The sequence below is a fragment of the Chrysochloris asiatica genome, unplaced genomic scaffold, assembly GCF_000296735.1.
Source record: "Chrysochloris asiatica unplaced genomic scaffold, ChrAsi1.0 scaffold00016, whole genome shotgun sequence".
NCBI lineage: Eukaryota > Metazoa > Chordata > Mammalia > Afrosoricida > Chrysochloridae > Chrysochloris > Chrysochloris asiatica.
This window is the reverse complement of record NW_006408534.1, coordinates 14,694,445-14,718,374: the sequence shown is the minus strand read 5'-3', so window position 1 is coordinate 14,718,374 and position 23,930 is coordinate 14,694,445. Positions and strand designations below refer to the sequence as shown.

Below are 23,930 nucleotides of genomic sequence, written 5' to 3'. Positions count from 1 at the left end.
CAAATATTACAACAAAATGTGCAAAGATCTGGAGTCAGAAAACCAAAAGGGAAGAGCATGCTTAGCATTTCTCAAGCTGAGAGAACTGAAGAAAAAATTCAAGCCTTGACTTCTGTTATTGAAGGATTCTCTGGGAAAATTACTGAATGATGCAAAAAGTATCAAAAGAAGATGGAAGGAATACAGAGTCACTGTACCAAAAGGAAATGGTTGATGTTTAACTGTTTCAAGAAGCAGCATATGATCAAGAGCCAATGACACTAAAGGAAGAAGTTCAAGGTGCACTGAAGGAATTGTCAAAGAACAAGGCACCAGAAATTGATGGAATAAAAATTGAAATCTTTCAAGAAAATGAGGCAGCACTGGAGGCACTCACTCATCTCTGCCAAGAAATCTGGAAGACAGTTATCTGGCCAACTGATTGGAAGAGATCCATATTCGTGCCCATTCCAAAGAGAGGTGGTGACCCCACAGAATGTGGAAATCATCGGACAACACTTTTGATATTCTATGTAAGTAAAATTTTACTTAAAGGTAATACAGAAACAGCTGCAAGCATACATTGACAGAGAACTTCCAGAGGTTCAAGCCGGATTCAGGAGAGGACATGGAACAAGGAATATCATTGCTGATGTCCTATGCATCTTGGCTAAAAGCAGAGAATACCAGAAAGATGTTTACTTGTGCTTTATTGACTACAACAAAGGCTTTTGATTATGTGGATCATGACAAGCTACGGACAATGTTCCAGGTCATTTAATTGTGCTCATGAGGAATCTGTACACGGACCAAGGGGCAGTTGTTCAAACAGAACAAGGGAACACTGAATGGTTTCAAATTAAGAAAGGTATGCGACACAGTTGTATTCTTTCACTATACTTATTCAACTTGTATGCTGAGAAAATAATCCAAGAACCTGGGTTATATGAAAAATAACATGGCATCAGGATTTGGAGGAAGATTCTTTAACAACCTGTGATATGGAGATGATACAACCTCACTTGCTGAAAGTGAAGAGTAGTATTTAAAATACTTACTGATGAAGATGATAAAGAAGAAAGATCACACACAGCCTTTGGTATGGACTGCATCTCAATGTAAAGAAAACAAAAATCCTCACCACTGGACCAAAAATTCTTTGATCAGAGAATGTTGTTTTAACAGAGAAATGACTGAAGTTGTCAAGGACTTCATTCTTCTTGGATCAACCATCAACACTCATGGACGCAATAGTCAAGCAATCAAACTTTGTATTGCATTAGGCAAATCTGCTGCGCAAGACCTTTTTAAAGTGTTGAAGAGCAAAGACATTAGCTTGAGGACATCCCAGCCATGGTATTTTCAATAATTTCATATGCAAATGAAGTTTGACTAACAAATAACGAAGACTGTAGAAGAATTGATGCTTTTGAGTTATGGTGTTGGAGGAGAATATTGAGAAAGTTCCATGGGCTGCCAAAAGAACCAACAGATCTGTATTGGAAGAAGTACAGCCAGAGTGCTCCTTGGAGGCCAGGATGGCCAAACTTCGCCTCTCATACTTCAGACATATTGTCAGGAGGGACCAGTTGCTGGAGAAGGATACCATGTTTGGTAAGGTGGAGGGTCAGAGAAAAAGAGGAAGAGACCCAGTGAGATGGACTGGCCAAGTGGCAGCATCAATGGACTCAAGAGTGGCAACAATTGTGAGGCTGGTCCAGGACCGGGAAGTGTTTTGTTCTGTTTGTTATGCATAGGGTCACTATGAGTCGGTACCGACTCGATGGCACCTAACCACAACAACATTTGGTTTGCTTTTCTATTTTTATTCCAACAAGAATAGATTCATGACACATAACAGACAAATAATATGACTTATTACATGAATTAATGAACTGCAAACTGATATTGAGCACAAACTACTCATAAACCTATAAGGTCAGCGGTGATAATGTATTTGGGTTTTACAGGGCTCACCCCTGTTAACATGCAAGTCTTTATGTACCAAGATAAGCAGAGGCACTGCCTACAGAAATTAGAATGTTTTGGTATGCAGCAAGATAGGGCTACACAGAAGTTAAAGACATATGCTATATAGTAAAGCTTAGCAAGGCTATTCCATTTTACTAATATCCTTCAAGAAAACCATATCCTCTAATACAAGGCAGCTGAAAGTTGCTACAGAGAATAGAACATCAAATTAATTATGTCAGTAAATAAAGGGCCACGGTGCACCTAAAACATCATGGCTATTGGGACAAATACATTATACTTTTTAATCTTAACAATGGCCTCTTCAATCTTATTCCCATACTTATTTTATGTTACACAAGAAAGAGTAATTTTCATACTGTCTTAGGATACCTGGTACGGTAGTTAGGGGAAGCGTCAGATATAATCCAGTTTTCTTCCTTATTTAAATGTCAATAATGACCTGTAGGAATACAGTTCTAAATACTTGTTTATCTCTCCAGAAATAATACTTTCTTTCTTTTAAGATCAGTTATATGCATGCAAAATATACACAATTGCTTCTGCATTATTAAGAAATAATATAAATGTCTTGAAATTTAGTAGGTGTGATAAAAAAATTCAGACCATTCTCCTTTTCAGTCCTCCACACTCTTACCTTGAGTGGTGGGACTCTTCGCACCTGTAGTCTGTCCCCTCTATTGAGAAAGGGCTGTGGCGAGCCTTGAAATGGCTGTTGGTGCTGGCAATTGTCAGTGACACGTGGCCTCTTTTCCCAGCTGACAGGGGGCTCCTCTTGGGTGAGAGGAGATTTCCTCTTGAGACCTTCCGGGCTCTGATCAACAGGAGTTGATGGAGGCAGTTTCATACTTGTGTCCTGTGGACCTGCTTCTCCTATGGGCTTCATAATTGATATTTCCACTCCAGGACTCTTGGGTTTGCTTGGGGATGTAACTAGAGCATCTTGGCTTTCACTTTTGTTACAATTAGAAGGTGTGGTGAGCTGATTCTCTTTCTCAGACTCCTGTTCAGCAGTGGCAACTGGCTTCTGTTCCATGAGATCCTCATCCTTTAGGCATTTGATAGGAAGAGTGCTGCTAAACTCATCTGTATTACTAACTGAGGAAAGTAAGAGCTCTGTGGATTGGGAGGAGTTTGGGTGCACCGTATCTTGGCTCTCAGTCTCTTCTTTTTTCACTGGAGATGGCATTTGTACTACTTCTTCTTTAGACTCTGATTGGGGAACTGCTGGGACTATTCTGATAGGAGAGGCTTCTGAAGGAAGCATGGATTTTGGTTGCTCAGCAGGGATTTTCTTTACTTTGGGATCACTTGTAGAAGCTATCAATTTCTTTGACTCCTCAAGGCTCAGGCCAGAGCTGAAAAAAATGGAAGAAAGAAATATTCTAGTTGAGAAATAGACCATGTTATTGAAGGCATTATGAGATAATAGAATATGACAATGCCTATAAGAACTACTGACACAAAGTATGTATCCTTCAAGTCATTATTTTCATTATCAGTCATATTTCCATTAAGTGGAGGGTCTGGAGCCAGAGTACCTGGATTCAAATTCTAGCTCTGATACAAACTGTCCTTGTGCTCTTAAGTTAACCAGTCTTCTGTATCTCAGCTTCCTCAACTGTACACTGAAGTACAGAGTATTTAGAAGATTAATTACTTCATGTTGTTGTTAAGTGTTGTCCAGTCTGTTCCAACCCATAGCAACCCTGTATAGGGTTTCTGAGGAGCAGCTGGTGGGTTTGAATCAGTAACCTTTGGTTAAGCAGTCCAGTGCTTATTCTACAGCACCACATCAGGACTCCAATTACTTCATAGTGTTATTATAGTGAAAAGCACTTAGAACAGTACCTAGACCATAATAAAAGCTCAGTATTAGTTATTATTCCTACTTCTGCTTATAATGAGGCCACAGGGTCTAGAGGTACACATCAACGTTTACAAACAGGGAAATGATCATTAGAACTTCATGAGTTTTCAGAAAATCTGTTTAAATCTTGATGGGTATAGCTCTCTAAAGTTCTGAGTTCAGGTGTTTATGAATGATTCTACGGGTGGTGCAGTCCAAATGGGATTTCCATATTGTGTCCTGAGAAAGAGCTATCCTACTTCTTAGGAGTCACTAGAACTCATCCTAATGTTGTAGAATATTGTGTAACAAGCACAACAAAAACCAGAACAGCCTTCTCAGGTGACTTCAAATAATTACGACCACATTTATGAGGTGGAATGGCTAAGGAAAAAATGGGCAGTATGCAAAAGGCAGGAAGGGAAATTTAGAAACAAATATGACTTTTGGTATTTAACTCGGTTTTAAGCAGAACAGTCACATGATCACCTGTTCATGTGTTCCCATTAAGAATTCATTTGGACTTTATGTTAGGAAAACAGAAAATCAGACTACAATCCTTGAGGAGAGGGCTTACATTGTGATTTAGCTATAGATTTCCCAGAGTGCAAAGGGCCTGTTTAATTACACTTTGGGTATAATGGGTCCATGTTACCAGACTATTAGGATTCTTCAATGGCTCTAAACAAGCTGTCATTTTTGGGATGCTTAAATATTATAGAAATTTGTATATAACTTTAGCATTCTTATATCATATAAAAAGTTATTGGGGAAAACCAGCCAATTATTTAAAAAATAAAGTTCCCCATTTAATTCAAGATAATAAAAGCTTTTAAAAAAAAAAAACAACAAAAAACAAAACAACAACAACATCTTGCTCATGATGGTGGTGTGTTAAGAGTCAAGTATTATGAGCAATCCATTTTTGTGTACCTAAGGAGCTCTGGTAGCGTAGTGGTTACAAATCGGGCTGGGAACCGCAAGGTCAGCAGTTCGAAACTACCAGCTGCTCCGCGGGAGAAAGATGATGCTTTCTGTTCCCGTAAAGATTTACAGCCTCAGAAACCCTGTACAGGGTCGCTATGAGTCGGAACCGACTCCACGGCACATACCACAACAACAAAACTTAAAAAAAGAAATACACCTTATCACAGTAAAGAAGATGAAATAAAAATAACGACAGATTTTCTGGCAAGGTAATGAGATGAAACATTGACAATCACATCAGAAGTAACACTGGTCTACAAAAGCTATCTTGATGTTTACCTCTGACCATAGTAGCTTTCAAAGAATTGTTCTTTCCATGGCTCCACTTTTTTCTCCTTTTCAATTTCTTGTCGAATTCTCACCTGCATCTCAGGTGTAAATTCACCTGTAATGTATTAAAAAACAAATGCAGATACTGAATAGAAAACGGCTTTTTGCAACTTTTAAACTATTTATAAGCTATGAAAGATTCATGCAAAAATCAGAATATTGTCATGTGAGTATAATAGAAGTTGTCAAATAGCTTCATGGTAAGGTAGTGTCTAAGTGCCACTAAAGAAAAAAAAAATAGTGCCATTAAGTGGAATAAAAATACATTTGCAGACCACTTTAAAAGTACTTTTCGGTAATTGAGGTCAAAAGATCTCTGGGTTCTCCTGGCAACAACTCCATTCTATTGCAAACGTCATTTTCTTTTACAGATTTCGTATCTTTACCCTTTAATTTCAAAGCTTACTTAAATCGTTGCGGGAGCAGAAAGCTTCAGCCAGCGGAACAGCTGGTGGGCTCAGCCACAGATGTTGGGGTTCACAGCCCAGTGTTTATTGTATGGAGCCTCTGGCTCTAGGTACATATGAATATACTGGGTTCTAGGTGCCATCCTGGGAACACATGAAGTAGAACACTTACCTTCTGAGAGTCTCTCCTTCCAGCCTTGGGCTGCTGAAGTAAAGAACTCATTATTAAGGGCTGAACCATTTAACTTCATCAAACCATCTGCACCAACCTGGGTCAAAGAATAAGCAAAGAACACCTTACAAAATAAATTAAGGTATCATGTGTTACTTCCTTTTCTCTTTTTATAGAGAAGAATGTAAATCATTTACTTTATAGAAAGATGACCGTATTGTATCAATAATACCCTAATACTATGGACATGTCCCTTTTTTTAAAAATATAATAGCACTTTTTCTTAAAAATTCCTCTTACCCTAATACTATGGACATGTCCCTTTTTTTAAAAATATAATAGCATTTTTTCTTAAAAATTCCTCTTTTGTTTAACCTGTGCTCCTGATTCAGCTCCATTTACAATGATTACAAATCTGTTTGTAGAACCACTTGCAAGCAAACAAGATAAGAAATAAGTTTTGTGAGGGGAGCAGTTTGTCCTGGTGTAGTGCTGTAGGACTGTCCTACACAAATGGAAACAAGTTACACACACTGATTTGCATCTTACTTTTCTTAATACAGTGTAGCAATTTCTCCAAGTCAACTGGCATAATTTTAGCTTCTATACAATGGTTGCATATTGTTTCAATGTATGAATGTACCCTAATTAATTTACCCATTCCCAATGACATACATACATTTTGTATTCTGTGTTTCCCATACTCACCAAAGCTGCAGTAAACATTCTGATATAGATGAATATAGTTGTGTTTTTATTTCTACAGGGTATTTCCACAGTATGTGTGTTTAGCTAGATGTCACCAAATTGTGGAGTCGGTTTGGACTCATAGCGACCCTGTGCAGGGTTTCTGAGGCTATAAATCTTTATGGGAGCAGAAAGCCTCATCTTTCTCCCAAGGAACAGCTGGTAGTTTTGAACTGCTGACCTTGAGGTTAGCAGCCCAACTCGTAACTACTACGCTACCAGAGCTCCTTCAGAAACCCTACAGAGGGTAACTAAGAGTCAGAATAGACTTGATGGCACTAAAACAACAGTATGCATACTATAGAGCAATATGTTGAAAATATTTTATATGTTGACAATATTTTCCCTAGTTTACTTATCAAACTGACTTAATCTGTGATATAGTTGATCATCTAAAATCTGTAGAAATGTCAGTCTTCTACTTTGCTAAATAAGATGTGAGCAGAGTATAGTTGCATCTTTGTTTCTTTTTCTGGAGGTATTATTCCTGGTTTATTTGAAACACTAGAAAATGGAATCTGACCTGCTTTGAGTTGTGCTGACTCATAGCTTTATATAACTAAGATCAATGCACTTTTAGAAGAAAGATCATTTTCAGAATTAGATTTAGTTTTTAATCCCAATTATTTGACTACACAGACTTAAATAGTTAGCATACTCACCATTAATTTTAATTATCTTATGATAAATAAGAAAAAAATCTTTTCATGGGTTAGAGAATTTTAACATATTACTTAGAACATAAGAACATATAGTAAGTTTACCAAAGTAGTAATTCTTTTAAAGCTTAGAAAATCCTATTGGTAAAAAACGGATTTACTCTGTAAACCTTCTTCTAATTCTCAATTAAAAAAAAAAACAACTAAAGAGAAAGAAGAAAATCATAATGGTCTTATCCTTCCCTTTAAGAGGAGAAAACTCTACCCTAGTCCTGATCAGCTTAAATCTCTGTGGTCTCTGACTTGATTCTTCCCAAACTTTTAGTAAATCTTTATGAGAGCAGACAGCCTCATTCTTCTTCCACTAAGTGGCTGGTGGGTTTGAATCGCCAACCTCATTACCAGCCCAACACTTAGCCCACAGTGCCACCAGAGTCTCCTTAACAAATCTTAGAGGCCATGCTATTAAGAAAGCTTCCATTAAAATACTTTAGCATCATTAATATTGCTTTATAAATGTACATAGAAAGTAAAAAAAATAAAATTATTTTTAACAGATTCTTATGGAATTCTAAATGGAATGGGTGGGGGGTGGGGTCTAAGAAGGGTTACAAAACTGCTTCAGTATGAGTTAATATACCTGTCGATCCACTTCTGGAAGTAGGAGAAGTAACCGCTGCTGGCAATCCCCAGGTAAAACTGAAAAGGTGTGTTTGTTGATCAATGCTCGCAGATTTGTATTAACCAGAATGGAGTCTGGTGTCTCAACATCGATTTCAGCACATTTAGTTCTTTTCATTTGTCCTAAAAAAAAATGGAAACGAATCATTTTGGCCTTCTCACCATTTGTTTGTACCTAACTCTAGCTTGTTCAACTGTGCAAAAACCATACTTAACCAAATATACTATGAAGAAGGTAACTTATAAGCACCTGAACCCTTTCATGAGTTTCTGCTTTGAATTCTTTGTTGATTCCGTATGTCTTAGAAGTAATAGAAGGCAAGCTGAAATCAAAGGGAAAAAACTGATGTAATAAGGATTATTATACAATAATGTGGGATACGGATGTCCCAAGCTTACTCTGGTGGTGTAGGATTGGTGGGTGGAATTTCTTCAGATCCATTTATGCAAGCCTGGAGTAGCATTTAGCCAAACCAGGATAGGAGGTTCCCAAGAAACCTGACAGGCTAAAATGTTGGTGTCGATAAACTCCACGAGTCACGAAAGGGTTAAAAAAAATTCCTTCCTTGTATCAAGGCTATCAAAGGCAAGTCCTTCTTTATTCACACAAGATACGAAACAGATTTTGTCTTCTCCGCACAAACAGAATGAGGTTTCTAATGTTATTGTTGTTAAGTGCTGTTGACTCATATGACCCTATATAGGGTTTCAAAGGAATGGCTGGTGGCTTTGAATCACTGACCCCGTGGTTAGCAATCCAGTGCCTACCCTACAGTGCCACAGCAGGACTCTGTAATCTGAACCTTATGCCATTTTAAAAGTGTATTTTGGGAGATTATGATGACAAAAACAAAATAACTAATAAAATAGAAAACACCAATAAGCTAAGAGTCGTGTTTTCTTATTTTCCTGAGAACTCTCTTACACTGCTGGTGGAACTATAAAATGTGGAAACCGGCATGGTGCTTCTTTAAAACGCTGGAAACAGAAATACCATAGTAGCCCCACTACTAGATATATATCTTAGAGAAACATCATATATGTACACACCCATGTTCAACAGTAGCACAAAGATGGAACCAACTTCATTGCCCATTAACAGGTGAATGGATAATTAAACTATGAAACATACACACAATGGAATACTATGAAACATTAAATAATAATAAAGAATCCATGAAACACCTCCTAACATGAATGAGCCTAAAAGGATAGTATGTTGAGTGAAATAAGGAAACTGCAAAAAGAGAAATATTATATAAGATCACTATCATAAAAGTGACTCTTGTAGCGTAGTGGTTATGAATCGAGCTGGGAACCACAAGGTCAGCAGTTCGAAATTACCAGCTGCTCCATGGGAGAAAGATGAGGCATTCTGCTCCCGTAAAGATTAACAGCCTCGGAAACCCTATGCAGGGTTGCTATGAGTCGGAACCGACTCCACAGCACATAACAACAACATCATAAAAAGTCAAGAAAAGGTTTATGGTGGGGGTGGTTTTGTGACGTGGACTCAGTTCTGACTCATAGTGACCCTGTACAGGGTTTCCAAGGCTGTAAATCTTTCTGGAAGCAGAAAGCCTCATCTTTCCCATGGAACAGCTGGTAGTTTCGAACTACTGACTCTGAGGTTAGCAGCCCAATTCATAACCACTACTCTACCAGAGTTCCTAGAAAAGGTTTATACACTTTAGAAATATACTTTGATGGTTACTAGGAATGGGAGGGGAATAAAGGGAAAATCACTAAAGTGTACACATGTAGTAACAGGAGTGAAAGCAGAGGCAATATATGCTATCGGGGAGGGCAAGACAACATGACCAATGCAAAAGAAATCACTGAAAGTTGCCTAAGAGCAAAGGACAACAAAGGTAAACACCACTGAACACAGAATTCTTTAATAATAATAAAAAGAAACTAACATCTTTGAGTAGATACATAGGTTAAGACATGCAAGCTAAACAGATGAGGAAAGGCAAAGGTGAATACACCTACGACCTACGAACACACGTCGCTTTGGAAGAGGATATTTCTACCTATGTATTTCAATGTCTTGGTGTGGCACTGTGGGTTAATGTGCTGGATTGCAAAGTTGGTTTGACTGCAAGGTTGGCAGTTCAAGCTCACCAGTTGCTCCTCAAAAACCCTATACGAGGTCACTGATGACACTGAACAACAACAAATTTCAATGTGCAGTCAATATCCAAGATATTGTAGAACATACATGGGACAATGTTCTGAAAACATCTTAGCTATAACTAAACAACTGGAGGGAATGATTCACTGAGCTTTGGGACTTAGGATGACAGTCTCAGGGAACAACTATGTTCTGCATCCTAGTTTGGTGAGCAGTGACTGGGGTCTTAAAAGCTTGTAAGCAGTCATCTAAGATGCAGCTATTGAACTCTCATCGTCTGAAGCAAAGAAGAGTAAAAAGATAAAAGTATCAAGGAAAGAATTAGTCCAGAGGACTAATAAGGCCACACATACCAAAGTGCCCACTGGTCTGACATGAGAAAAACTAGAAAATGCCCTGCTGCCATTACCAACCATGCTAATTGGGATCACAATACAAAGTCCAGGACAGAATGGGTGAAAAATGTAGAACAAAATTCTAAATCATAAGACAGCAAGAGCAGACTTACTGGTTTGATAGAATTGATAGAACACTGGAGACTATGGTCCTTAGACACACTTCAAACCTCAACTGAACCCACTCCCAGGGATCACCTTTCAACCATACAATATACTAAACAGTAACATGAGAGGAATTAATCCACATACAATCAATCAGATGAGATCAACACAGTATCGTGTTCCCCAAAACAAAGCTCAGATGGCAACAAAGGGCAAAAAGAAGGATGAATGAATGGCAATGGGGAAACCAGGGGGAAATGGGGAAGACTGTTGTTACATCAAGGGGATTGCAACCAATGTCACAAAACATTTGCATATAAATTGCTGAATGGAAGACCGATTTGCTTTTGTAAACTATAATAAAAATATAAACAGTAAAAATGTTATGAGTGAATAGCTTAGAAATTTGAAAAAAATCTGTTTCACAACAGTTTTAAGTACAAAACAGTTTAAAATATAAACAGCAAAAAAACAAAACATTTGCAAATTATGACAACTGTTACTATTCTTCATATTGAAAATACATTTACTAATCAGTAAGAAAAACAAGCACTAATAAGGAAAAAAAGAGCAGAGTGAATTAGCAAGTCTTAGGTCATAAACAGGTGCTAGTCAAACGCATGGAAGTTAAAAGTGAACATTTTTTGTCTATCAAAATGACAAAAATGGCATAGTGATGAGGAGGGAGTGTGGGGGAAAGGCACTTTAAAATACTGTTGGTAGCACCGAACTTAGTATAACTTTTTAAGAAAAAAAAATGTAACACTAACCTTGGTGGCGCTGATAAGCACTGGGTGGCTAAACACGGGGTTGATGGTTCAAACTCACGAGAAACCTATACTGGGTCGCTATGAGTTGGAACTGTCTCAGTGGCACTTAACAACAACACCACACAAAATTTTAATGTGACTAGAAGGAGCTCTAGTAGTGTTGTGGTTATGAATCGGGCTGTGAACCGCAAGGTCAGTTGTTCAAAACTACCAGCAGTTCCGCAGGAGAAAGATGAGGCTTTCTGCTCCCGTAAAGATTTATAGCCTTGGAAACCCTGTTCAGGGTTGCTATGAGTCGGAACTGACTCCACGGCACAGAACAACAACAACAACAAAGAACTCCAGGAATCAGAACCTCTACATTTAGATTATAAAGCTACACAATCCTACATATAGGTACCCCCTGACTCCTGGCAAAAATAATTCCTCTTCAGATTTTCCTTCAGGTAAGTCAGAGGACTACTACTAATGAAAATTCAGCACTACCTCACAAAGTTTATCCAACAAACCACGTGGTATACCACTATTAACAATCAGCAAAAACCAGAAATAAAAGATACTAAAAGTACTGCTATCACTGGAATAATCAAGTATACAGACCAGCTTCTATGGATAGGTGGTTAAATAGTATTTAAACACTGCTAAAGATGGAGTCCTGGGGTGGTGCTGTGAGTTAAGATAATGTGCCAGACTGCAAAGCCGTTCAAGTTCACCAGCAGCATCTCGGAAACCCTATTCAGGGTCACTATGGGTTGGATCTGACTTGACGGCACTTAACAACAAAGATGGAGTGCTGGTGTGGTGCTTTAGGATAAGCACTGGACTGCTAACCAAAGTTGGTGGTTTAAACCACCAGCCTCCTCTCAGAAACCCCATATTAGGTCCTCATGACATGGAACTGACTCAACATCACTTAACACCACCACCACCAACCAAGAGGGAATTAGGCACCCAGGTAGTAAAATGGTTAAGTGCTCAGTCACAAATCAATAGGTTGGTGAATTGAGCTCACTGGCTGCTCTGAAGGAAAAACATGTAGCAATCTGCTTCCATAAAGATTGGTGGTGGTGGTGGTGAGCTGTGGAGTCAGTTCCAACTCATAAACTAACATACACAGGGTTTCAGAGGCTGTAAATCTTTACTGGAGTAGAAAGCCTATCTTTCTCCTGCAGATGAAACTATCAGTTCGAAACTACCAGCCTGCATCTTTCTCCTGCAGGCTGGTAATTTCGAACCTCTGACCTGAGGTTAGCAGCCCACCTCATAACCACTACCCTGCCAGAGCTCCTTTCCATAAAAAATGTTGTTGCTGTTGTTAAGTTCTGTGGAGTCGTTTCTGACTCATAGTGACCTATACAGGGTTTCCGAGGCTGTAAATCTTTACAGGAGCAGAATGCCGCATCTTTCTCCTGCGGAACTGCTGGTAGTTTCGAACTGCTGACCTTGAGGCTGGCAACCCGACTCGTAACCAATATGCTACCAGAGCTCCTTTTCCATAAACATTACAGCCTGAGAAATCCTATAGGGTCACTATGAGTCAGAAGTGACTCAATGGCACATAACAATAGCAACAAAGAGGGAGTCAGTTATCTAGAATGTATATTAAATTCACCCAAAATATAACAGAGAAGTGGTGTTGGAAAAAAACAAACTTCCCTAACATCATGAAAGATGGGAATATAAGCCTATAAGAAGCTGAAAGAACCTTAAAACAGGATAGATCCCAAAAGAAAATCACAAAGGCATCATAATCAAACTTTCTAAAACCAGAGACAAATAAGGGCACCCTGGGAAAAACAAAAAGTTACCTAACAAAGGAGAATCAATAATACTAAACTGGTATCTCAGCAGAAACTATGCAGGCAAGAAGGGAATGGAATAACATATACAAAATTCTGAAAGAAAAAAATCTTTCAATAAAGAATCATATACCCAGCAAAACTTTCCTGCAAATACGATGAAAAAACCAGGATGTTTCCTGATAAACAAAAATTAGAGGAATTTGTACTGACCAGACCAACTTTACAAAAATATGCTGAAAGATGTTCTTTGGTCTGAGAACCAACAACAGCAGGCAACAAACTGAGATTGCCAAACATGACAATAACATCCAGAAATCAGTAAAGATACAGAAGTATTTAAAGTTCAACAAACCTATGAGACTGAAAAAAGGAAACCAGAGAGATCAATATATAATGAAGCCAACTACAAGGCAAAAAGAAAGAATAGTGTAGATCCAGAATTTCCAAATGGCAAGGAAGTTACATATATTTTATGATAAACAAAATGAATGCAGCACAGAAAATGATGTGGAATAAGAAACTAGCAACAGCAAAATTACACCCATCAATTCATACCTATAGATAATTACACTGCATGTAAATGGATTAAATGTACCAGTCAAGAGACAGAGAGAATGGAGAAGAAAATAGGATATTTCAATGTACAGTTTATAAGAGATACATCAAAAAGATGGAAACAGCCTAAATACCCATCAGTAGAAAAATGCTTAAACAATATTTGGTGCATACACACAATGGAAGACTGCAATGTTGAAGAATAAAGCTGAACCTGAGAAAACACCCAACAAAATGGATGAACGTGGGGAATTTTATGCTGAGTGAAATTAGTCATCAGAAAAGGATAAATATTGTATTTGACCAATGTAAAAAAGCTAAGAAAAGATTTTCTAGATAAAAGAAGCAATCTATGATGGTTACAGGGGGAGGGAAAATTATTCATGGACTATAGAGTAGACACATGTTAACATGTGCGACAGCAAAGAAAAGATGAAGATACAGGAAGTCACAGGAAAAATGTAGTAGTTACAGTGGATAGAGGTAAATACTGTTAACTGATGGTACCTGGAGGGAATTGGAATCATTGTAATGAAGCAAAGTATGTGATTTGTTGATATGTAAAACTGATGATTTGCTGCCAACCTTCACTTAATTCACAACAAAAAGTTAAAAACAAAAAACAAAAAAACTTGCAAGGCTGCCCTGGGACAAAGCAGAAGGGACAATTTTTTTTTTTTTTATTTAGATTTTATGACAGGCATGGCTGTCTAAGGCTGAGATCAGTCAAGCTGAGTCCCCCTAAAAAGAGTTGACTACCTACATACAGAGTTTAACGGAAATCAGTCCACTACTTAAGGTAGTCAGTATTGGTCAACCACAAGGCTTATACAAGAAACCTCTGATCTTGGAACCAAGATTCTGTAACATTAAGTCACCATTTTGTCCAGGTCCTGATCATACCACGGGAGGAGGGTATAATGTCTACTGATTCATGCAAATCAAACAATGGGTAGCCCCAGTAGGGCACCTCTCCTGAGGTACCATGCCCCTCATGGGCATAATGTGATGGTCAGTGGGAGAGTGTTTCATGATCCTGTGAGTTTTTCCTGATAAATTATCCTGGCATTTCTGGATTATGTCCTACTTGGTAATTTGTCATTGTTTGGGTAGCCTTACTAAGTTGTGTGGGAGGCAGTCAGTAGGGGAAATTCTGAGGAAAAAGTACAGCCAAAAAACATGTATTTGAAAATTACTGAACCAATTTCCCAACATAAAAAGTTAGAAAGAAAAAAGAACCCTAAAAAAAATATAAGGAGTTGATAAAGTTATGTATAAAATGACATTTGAGGATATCAATTCAGAATGACCAAGACAGTCTCAAAAAAAAACAACTAAATTTCAAAGACATAAGTCTTTTGGGATCTATACAAAAGATCAAATGACTTATGAAGAATAGAAAATTTTATTACTAGTGTTAACAAAAGGAAATGGAGCAACATATTTTCACTCTCAGAGGAAAGAAAATGTAGGCCATGGATTCAGCATCTGAATAAACTGACTTTCATACAGGTCTTTACCTCAAAAAAATGATAGAAATATTCAATAACTAAGCAAGCATCATTACCAAAAACCTTTTCAGAAAAAAATGTTTCTCAAACCATCACAACGGCTAGAAGCAAAGTAAGGGATAGGGGAAACCATTACATAAATAGCTTTCTAAATCTAAGGTAAAAAAGTACAAACAACATGTAATGCCTGTGGTATCTACTGCACTACTAGTCTGTCAGTTTGTGGTATTGTGGTGACTTGGCATGTAGCTGTGATGCTGGAGGCTATGGCACCACTATTTTTAATAACAGTAGGGTCACCCATGAACAGGTTTCAGCTGAGCTTCCAGATAAGGAAGAGTAGGAAGAAGGGGAGGCAAATTATTTCTGAATGTTCAGCCACTGAAAACCTTATGAAAAGCAGCAGAACACTGTCAGATATAGTGCCGAAAGATGAAAAAACACAGCCTTCAGTCTAGGTTGAAGCTCAATGGAAAATAAACAAACAAAAATTCTCACAACTGGACCAATAAATATCATCATGATAAATGGAAAAAAGACTGAAGTTGTCAAAGACTTCATTTTGCTCGGATCCACTAAACACCTCAGGGGATTTGTGTGCTTAGTTGGAAAGTTTAGGGTCATGATTTCATGAAATATTCCAGTCAACTGGCATGCTATTGTTTGAAGTGTTTCTTTTCTACCTCCTAATTCATTGTGTAGTACCATTAGAGGAACAACAACTAGTCTCTATTTGTCTAGTGCAGCAAAGGAAAGAGTTAGGAATCAAAGACGGAATTGCACTGCAAGACTAATTGCCTCAATCGTTTCTGTTGCAGTGAAACCAGAAGTTGATGATGCTCAGCCACCATTACAGAATGCTTTGATGAAAGATTATACAAAAGAATCCAGATAGGGAGTGGGTGGAGGTAATGCTGAAAGGAAGAGAATCCAGCTCAAAGGGGAGCAGGAGTGCCATAGTGGTGGTGGTGAAAGAGGATTTCAAATTCTCACAGGATTCAAACTTCTAGAACCATTGAAAATGGATGACCCCTTCAAACTACTGTCCTGGGGTAACCTTTAAAACATTAAACTGAAACTGTCCTCTGGAGTTATCTTTAAATCAAACAATGTTCAAACAGAAGGAAACACTGCCTAGTCCCAAGAAACACAGCCCGTTCTGTACCATTCTCAGCATTTTTGCCATGTTTGAGTCCACTGTTGTAGCCAAGTACGTTTAGCTTAATAAATAAAGAACATTTGCTTTGGGCATTACGTTTGTCTAAAGAATTATCTTTATCTGATCAAACTAAACAACAAGCCTAGAGAACTTTGAGGGCAGGGAATTTATGTTAATGGTAATACAAAAATGTGACCAATACCGTTGAACAGCACATATTGTAATCAATGTCAGTGTAATCAATGTCCATGTTGCAAATTTCCTTTGAATAAATTTACTTCACCTCTGTATCGTAGATAATTACAGAATATGGCCCTTCTAGCCATACTCCCCACCACTTGTCTCTCAGTTTGTTGTACTGTGGTGGTTTGTATGCTGCTGTAATGCTGGAAGATGCGCCACTGTGTATTTTAAATACCAGCAGGGGCATCCATGGTGGGCAGGTTTCAGTGGAGTATCCAAACTAAGACTAGGAAGGAGAGGCCACTGAAAGCCTAATGAGTAACAGGGATGAGTCCCTCAGGTTGGACAACATTCAAACTACAACTGGGGAGGAAGAGCTGTCTCCTTAACATAGAGTTGATCTTACTAATGAAGATGAGCAAATCTCCCAGGATCTTCATTTGATGGGGCACAACTCAAAATGAGAAGAAATAGTTGTGAACACCATTAATAATCAAAACATGGAATGTATAAGTAAGAATCTAGGAAAATTGGATGTCATGAAATGGAATACATAAAGATTGATAGCTTAAGTATTGTTGTTTTTAGTTAAGTGCTACAGAGTTGGTTTTGACTCATAATGACCCTGTAGAGGGTTTCCGAGGAGCAGCTGGTAAGCTTGAACCACCGACCTTGAGGCTCAAACTGACCCTGCAGTCCAGCACATTAACCCACAGCATCACACCAGGACTCCATATCTTAGGTATTAGTGAGCTAAAATGGACTTATACCAAAATCTTAGGTATTAGTGAGCTAAAATTGACTTAAATTTGGCCATTCTGAATCAGAAACCTGTATTATTTACTATGCCAGGAATGACATATTGAAGATGAATGGCGTCATATCATCATCACAAAGAGCATTTCATGATCTGTCTTAAAGTCTAATGCTCTCTGTAACAGGATCTGATTGAAAGAGACATAAATTTGTGCCCATTCCAAAGAATGGTGACCCAACAGAATGCAGACATCACCAAACAATTAAAATTCAAAAAATGATTCTAGCAGTACAGGAACAAGGAACTGCCAGAAATTCAAGCTGGATTCAGAAGAGACGTGGAACAAGGGATATCAATGCTGACGTCAAATGGATCTTAGCTGAAAGCAGAGAATACCAAAAAGATGTTTATTTGTGCCTTATTGATGATGCAAAGGCATTCAACTGTGTGGATCATTAACAATTATGGGTAACATTGCAAAGAATGGAAATTCCTTATGATATTCATGAGGAAGCTCTACAAAAACCAAGAGCTTGTTGTGTTGTTGAAACACAACAAAGGGATACAGAGTGGTGTAAAATCATGAACGGTGTGTGCCAGTGTTGTATCCTTACTTATTTAATCTGTATGCTAAATCAAGCAAGCAATTCGAAAAGCTGAACAGTATGAAGAATGTGGCATGAAGATTGGAGGAAGAGTCATTAACAACTTGAAATATGCAGATGACATAACCTCTCTTGCTGAAATCAAAGTGGACATGAAATATTTACTCATGAAGATCAAACACCATAGCCTTCGGTGTGGATTACACCTCAATGTAAAGAAAACAAAAATCTTCACCACTGGACCAATAAATAACATCTTGATAAATGGAGAAAAGACAGAAGCTATTAAAGACTTCATTTTTGCTTGGACCCACCATCAACACTCAAGGAAGTAGTAGTCAAAAAAATCAAATAGTGTATACTGCATTGGAGAAATCTACTGAAAAAGACCTCTTTAAAGTGTTAAAGTTAAAAGAACAAAGATTTCACTTTGAGGACTAAGGTGTGTTTGCCCCAAGCCATGGTATTTTTAATTGCTTCATATGCATGAAAAATCTGCAAAATAAGGAAGACCGAGTAAGAACTGATGCATTTGAACTGTGGTGTTGGTGAAGAATATTGAAAGCACCAGGTACTGTCAGAAGAACAAACAAATCTGTGTTGGAAGAAGTACAGATAAAATGCTCTTTAGAAGAAAGGATGATAAGATTTCATCTTACATACTTTGGACATGTCAGAAAGGACCAATCCTTGGAGAAGGACATTATGCTTGATAAAGTGGAAGATCAGTGAAATAGAGGAAGACCCAAACAAGATATATTGACACAGTGGCAGCAAAAAGTGAAGGGGAAACAGGAACAGGCAGTGCTCAGTCTGTTGTACATAGGGTACCTATGAGTCGGAACTGATTCAAAGGTACTGAAGAACCAAGGCCATATTCCTCCATTCTGTGATATAGTGTAAATCCTAGACTCTACATGTTTGAGATTATGGTTCCATTTTGGAGTTAGTTGTTAATGAGGCAGGATTACAGTGGAACTAATTACTGGGACTAAGGACTAATAATTCTCCCACCTTATTTGTTGTTGTTCTTAGTGCTGTTGAATTAGTTCTTACATATAGCAACCCTGTATGAAGTTTCCAAGGACAGGCTGCTGGGTTTGAGCCACTGACTCTGCAGTTAGCAGTCTAGTGCTTATCGTACAGCACTACAGTTCTATATCAGTATACTTTAGCCACTGACTTTGAGCCACTGACTTTGCAGTTAGCAGTCCAGTGCTTATGCTATAGCACTAGCTCTGTATCAGTATACCTTACTAGAGGTTGTGACTAAGTCATGGTCTGAGTCCATAAATAGGAATGTTTTAACAAAGTTTGCTCTCGCTGGAGATTCTGCATTTGGTTCATCTCTGCTTGACCTCCAGTATGTGGGATTTGAGTCCGATTTTACTCACCGGCACTTAACAACATTTGATCCGATTCACCAGCTTTGGCAGCCTTGTATATGAGCAACCTTTCATCTGACCTGCTGATTTGGGTTCCTAAACTCATGAAACTACCTGGATGAAGAAAAGCCCCAAGAATGACCTCTAAACTATGGTTTTAGGACTTGCCAGACTCCATAGATGCTTGAACCACTTCCTTGACAGTTTGTGAGTTTTGTGAGGTGTTGCAGTGAATTGCAGAACTCTGGGATGAGAGGGAGCAGAGTGGGGATGGATACTAGGGATTGTGGAGTGGTACAGCATATTGGAAAAGTAAACATTTGGGATATCTATAATCTCTGCCTAATAGGGACCAATCTCAGAAGGATCTTTCTAAAAGAAATTATTGAAACAACCAATAAGCAGGAAAACAGAACAAACTCAATAATTATTATCAACAGAAAAAATAAGACAAACAATATGTGCAACCACCAGTCTTTTCCTACCATTCACCAAGCCATCAGCAAATACCAGACCTGAATACAATCAAGATGTTATATCCAACTAACACCTTAGAGGAAATACATTTGAATAGAGGACATTGTGACAAAGTCAGGTGACTTGCTCTTCAATAAAATGTTGCAGATAAAAAAAGATGGAAGGTAACGTTAACATTAAAAGAAGAAAAAAAAATTCCATGAAACAAGCAAAACTATAGTGTTTAGGGAACAACCATTTTTCTTGTGATTAAACTATAAAGAAATGCAAGGAAGCAATTATAGTAAGTCAGGACACTAACATTTTAAGGGTACAGGAAAATGATTATGGCAGTGATGCAGGCATGTGGAAGATTTCTGAGGTTACTGACAAAGTTCCTGATTTGGTGAACAATAATATTTTCCTCATTTAGTTTAATGACATGGAGTCAATATATTGTGCACATGCACAATAGAACGAAACACTGCCCAGTCCTGAGCCATCCTCACCATCATTGTTAAGCAAAAGCCCATTGCTCTCGCTTAAAACCGCATAGTATTTCATTAAGTTATACTTTTGTTATGGGCACTTTTATGTTTTATTTTATAACATTGCTGTCAAGTCAGTTCCAACTCATAGTAACTCTGTGTAGGGTTTTCTCAGGAACAACTGGTGAGTCTGAACCATCAACCTTGTGGTTAACAGTCCAATGACTGTCCTGTAGTGCCACTCAAGTACTTCATTTCAGCATAAAAAGTGTTAAAAATATGTTTTAATCTTATTTGGAATGTTATGCTGATAAATTTCAGAATTTAGCTGAAATGGGAAAATTCCTAGAAAATCTCATGTTTCCAAAACTGGGACAATAAAAACCAGAAAATAATCTGTTGTCTTTCAAAAACAACTGCCTTGAGACCAGAAGAACTGGATGGTGCCAGGCTACCATTATAGATTAAAGATTCTATGTAAGAATCCTGATCCAAGGGGAGAAATGCAGAACAAAACGCACAGTTCACACGGACTTCATCCACAGATACTGGGTGAGCCCCTGAAATGACTGCCATGAGACCATCTTTAAAACTTAAACAAAAAATACACCCTGAAGTTTTCTTAAAGCCAAACAAAAGTTCAGTTTCAGTAATGTTCTTTTAAGATCTCTCCATATGGCATGAAATTGAAACTGGTAACTTGAAAGACTGGTAGGAATCTTAGGAGGCAGTAAGTTCATGTTAATGTAGGAGGATCAAGTCATAAAAGGAGGGTGAGAATGACTGTACAACTCCAAGAATGTAATCTATGTACTTACTTGTGTATGTGAAAAGTACTTGTCAATGTTTTGCCATGTATATTCAACAACAAAACAACTTCCTACAAAGGAAAGTCCAGATTCCAATGGAATCACATTGAAATTCTTCCAAACATTTAAGGAATTAATAACAAAAATGGCTATACAAATTCCTAACAAAAACTGAAAAATGGAAAACTCAACTCGTTGTATGAGGCCACTGTTTTCATTACTACAAAGTCTTTCAATTAATGACTCTATGACAATTCATTAATCTATTCTACTAATGATAGACAGAGTCCTGGTGTAGCACTGCAGGATAATGTGCAAGGTTGGTTTGATTTGCAAGGGCGGCAATTCAAATTTACCATCCACTCCTTGGAAACCCTATACAGGGTCACTATGAGTCAGAACCAACTCAATGGCACTTCACAACAACAATTATTGACAAATATATGTTCCCAGCCCATGCTTGTATTAGCCATTACAATCAATATTATGAGCATTCTCATACAAGTATCCCGGTACATATAAGCAAAAGTTTTTCTTAGGTTAAAATGTACAATTATTTTCATTCAAACTGACAATGACTAAAATTTCCCAAAGTGGTTGTACATTACTATGAACAGTAAATGAGAGCTCTTGGCCCTGTTTACTAACAAGGTTTAGCATCATTCCCCATTTACTGGCTAATGGGAATTTTAGCTTTGTGAAGTTAAAAAGCACTTTAAAACACACAAACTAAATATAATATTTTTATAAAGCTCAAAAATAATAAAAATTGAAACTGTTTTCAAGCATACATATATAAGTGATAAAATTACATGAGCATACAAAGCATGGGACCTGTTGTTGGTAAGTGCTATCTGGTTCTGACTCATAGCAAACTTGTATAGGCTTTCCAAGGAGCAGCTGGTGGGTTTTAACCACTGACCTTGTGGTTAATAGTCCAGTATTGATCCTATAGCACCACACCAGGAGTCCATTAAGAAATAATAAACATAAAATTTAGGATTGCATTAACCTCTGGCAGGGAGGTAAGATAACACAGGATAGGAACACAGAGGTAAAATAAATGATTGGTATTGTTCTGGTTCCAGGATTGACTAATATGTCGAAAGGTGTTCATTACAGCATTAAAATAGATGAATAAGTGATATAAAATGTTTTATTATCCATATAGACTAGATCAATGATGTTAGAGAGCCATGAATCAAGGACGGATTATGGTCTCAACAGAATTTATTACATCAACAAATTAATGGAGACATTAAGTTATGTCAACAGAAGGTAAAGATCAATGTAATATAATTAAGCAGCCTTATTAAAGAGTATCAAAATTCTAAAACAAACACCATTCTAACTGTTCTGACTAAAGAGTCAATTCTATTAAAATTAGAGCAAGATCATGATGTCCTTTGTTGTAATTAACAGACTTAAAATTATAAATTTCTGATATGGTTAAACCAATTGAATCATTAAATCAAATAAAATTAAAAAGTAAATTCAGTAAAATATTTCTTCTTATCTAATAAGAAAAAAGTAAAATGTTATTTTGCAATTCTGTCAATATTTTCTCATGTATGTGATAATGTTATTTTCCTTCTTATATATTGTCTATGCTGTTGATAAGCTGATTCTGACTCATAGTGACCCTGTGTAGGGTTTTCAGGAGTGGTTGGTGAGTTTGAACTGCTGAACTTGTGGTTTAAACCAACCTTATGGTTCAGTGCATTATACAGCAGCACTATACTTTTATAGGATTCTTTTTGTTGTTAAGTGCCATTGAGTCTGATTCGATTTATAGCGACACTCTATAGGAGTGGCTGGTGAATTTTAACCACCTACCTTGCGATTCAAACCAACCATGCAGCCCAGTGCATTAGCCCACTGTGTCACACCACAACTTACCTAATTTAGCATTCTAATTCATATAAACCCATTGGATAATGTCAAAGTGCCATTAATTTTTTTAAGTGTCTGCAAATCATTTTTGTTTGCCATTTTAATTGTCAGATTTTTTTTCTGGCTTATGAATCAAAACTATCGTTTCAATTTATGTTGAAGAAAAGCAAGTTTAAACTTAAAAAAAAAAAAGAGAGAGAGAGGCCACATATGGCAACAATTTGAACAGTACCAAATGATTAAAATTAAAAATTTATATATTCAAGCACCATCCAACCATATACATTTTTAAGTTTTGAGAAATGAAATCACACTACACATACTATCTTGGTTTACTCCCAATGAGTGTGTTAGATACTTTCCCATGTATCATCTACAAACCTTACCTCTTTGTTTCTTTTTAAAAGATGCACAGTATGAGTGGGATAGAAAGGAATGTCGGGAAACATGATTTTATAGCAAGCTTGTAAGCCTGTCTTCAGCCTATAACTGATCGGAATGCTTAAAAGGGGTTCTAGAACTAGCCCAATGAAATAGGTGGAATCCTGAACCCCATCCAGCACCTTCTGAGGTGGGACATTCCCACTAGAAAGGATAAGCAGACCAACCTAGAACAGCTAGAGCAACAGAAGATACACCTTCAACAAAAGATCTGCAGGGAAAACCCCAAACAAAAATGGCAGTATGATTGGCTACTACAAGAATAAGCAAGCTGTTCTCCGGGAAGCCATCAAGGCAAACAATCAAGATCCTTCAGGACAAACTCCCCTCTAAGATTGAAACTCAAAGGGAACATGGGAGCAGGCATGTAAGCTTGCTGGCAACCACATTGGTCTACTGGTAAGTGGAAGAGGGGGAAAAGAAGCAATGAAGAAATGGGCTGAGTTCAACCACGTTTAATAGATTCCTGTTGCCCTCGAGATGTGAGAGAGAGAAGAGGAAAGGCTGGTTGGTCCAAAGTGTGGTGAGACCTGGGGATACCTGAGCCCAGAGACAAGGACATAGCCACGGAGGGCTAGAGATGAGAGTGAAGCATCCGAATGTTATGAAGTGAGGGGAGACGCACAAGAACACCCAAACATGCACATAGTACTAATTTGACCTAGCCTCGATGGCT

The 23,930-nt window shown here is 37.7% G+C and overlaps 1 protein-coding gene across 1 annotated transcript in view; it reads right to left on the bottom strand.

Annotated features, from left to right (window-relative positions):
• ASXL2 (additional sex combs like 2 (Drosophila)) overlaps nt 1–23,930 on the bottom strand; it is a 200,668-nt gene that overhangs the window by 7,810 nt on the left and 168,928 nt on the right. The window contains exons 9-12 of the mRNA XM_006835227.1: nt 7,763–7,926; nt 5,717–5,813; nt 5,087–5,192; nt 2,609–3,329 (exon numbers count right to left, since the gene is read on the bottom strand). Coding sequence (XP_006835290.1) covers nt 2,609–3,329; nt 5,087–5,192; nt 5,717–5,813; nt 7,763–7,926 — 1,088 coding nt within the window. The remainder of the gene's footprint in view (nt 1–2,608; nt 3,330–5,086; nt 5,193–5,716; nt 5,814–7,762; nt 7,927–23,930) is intronic.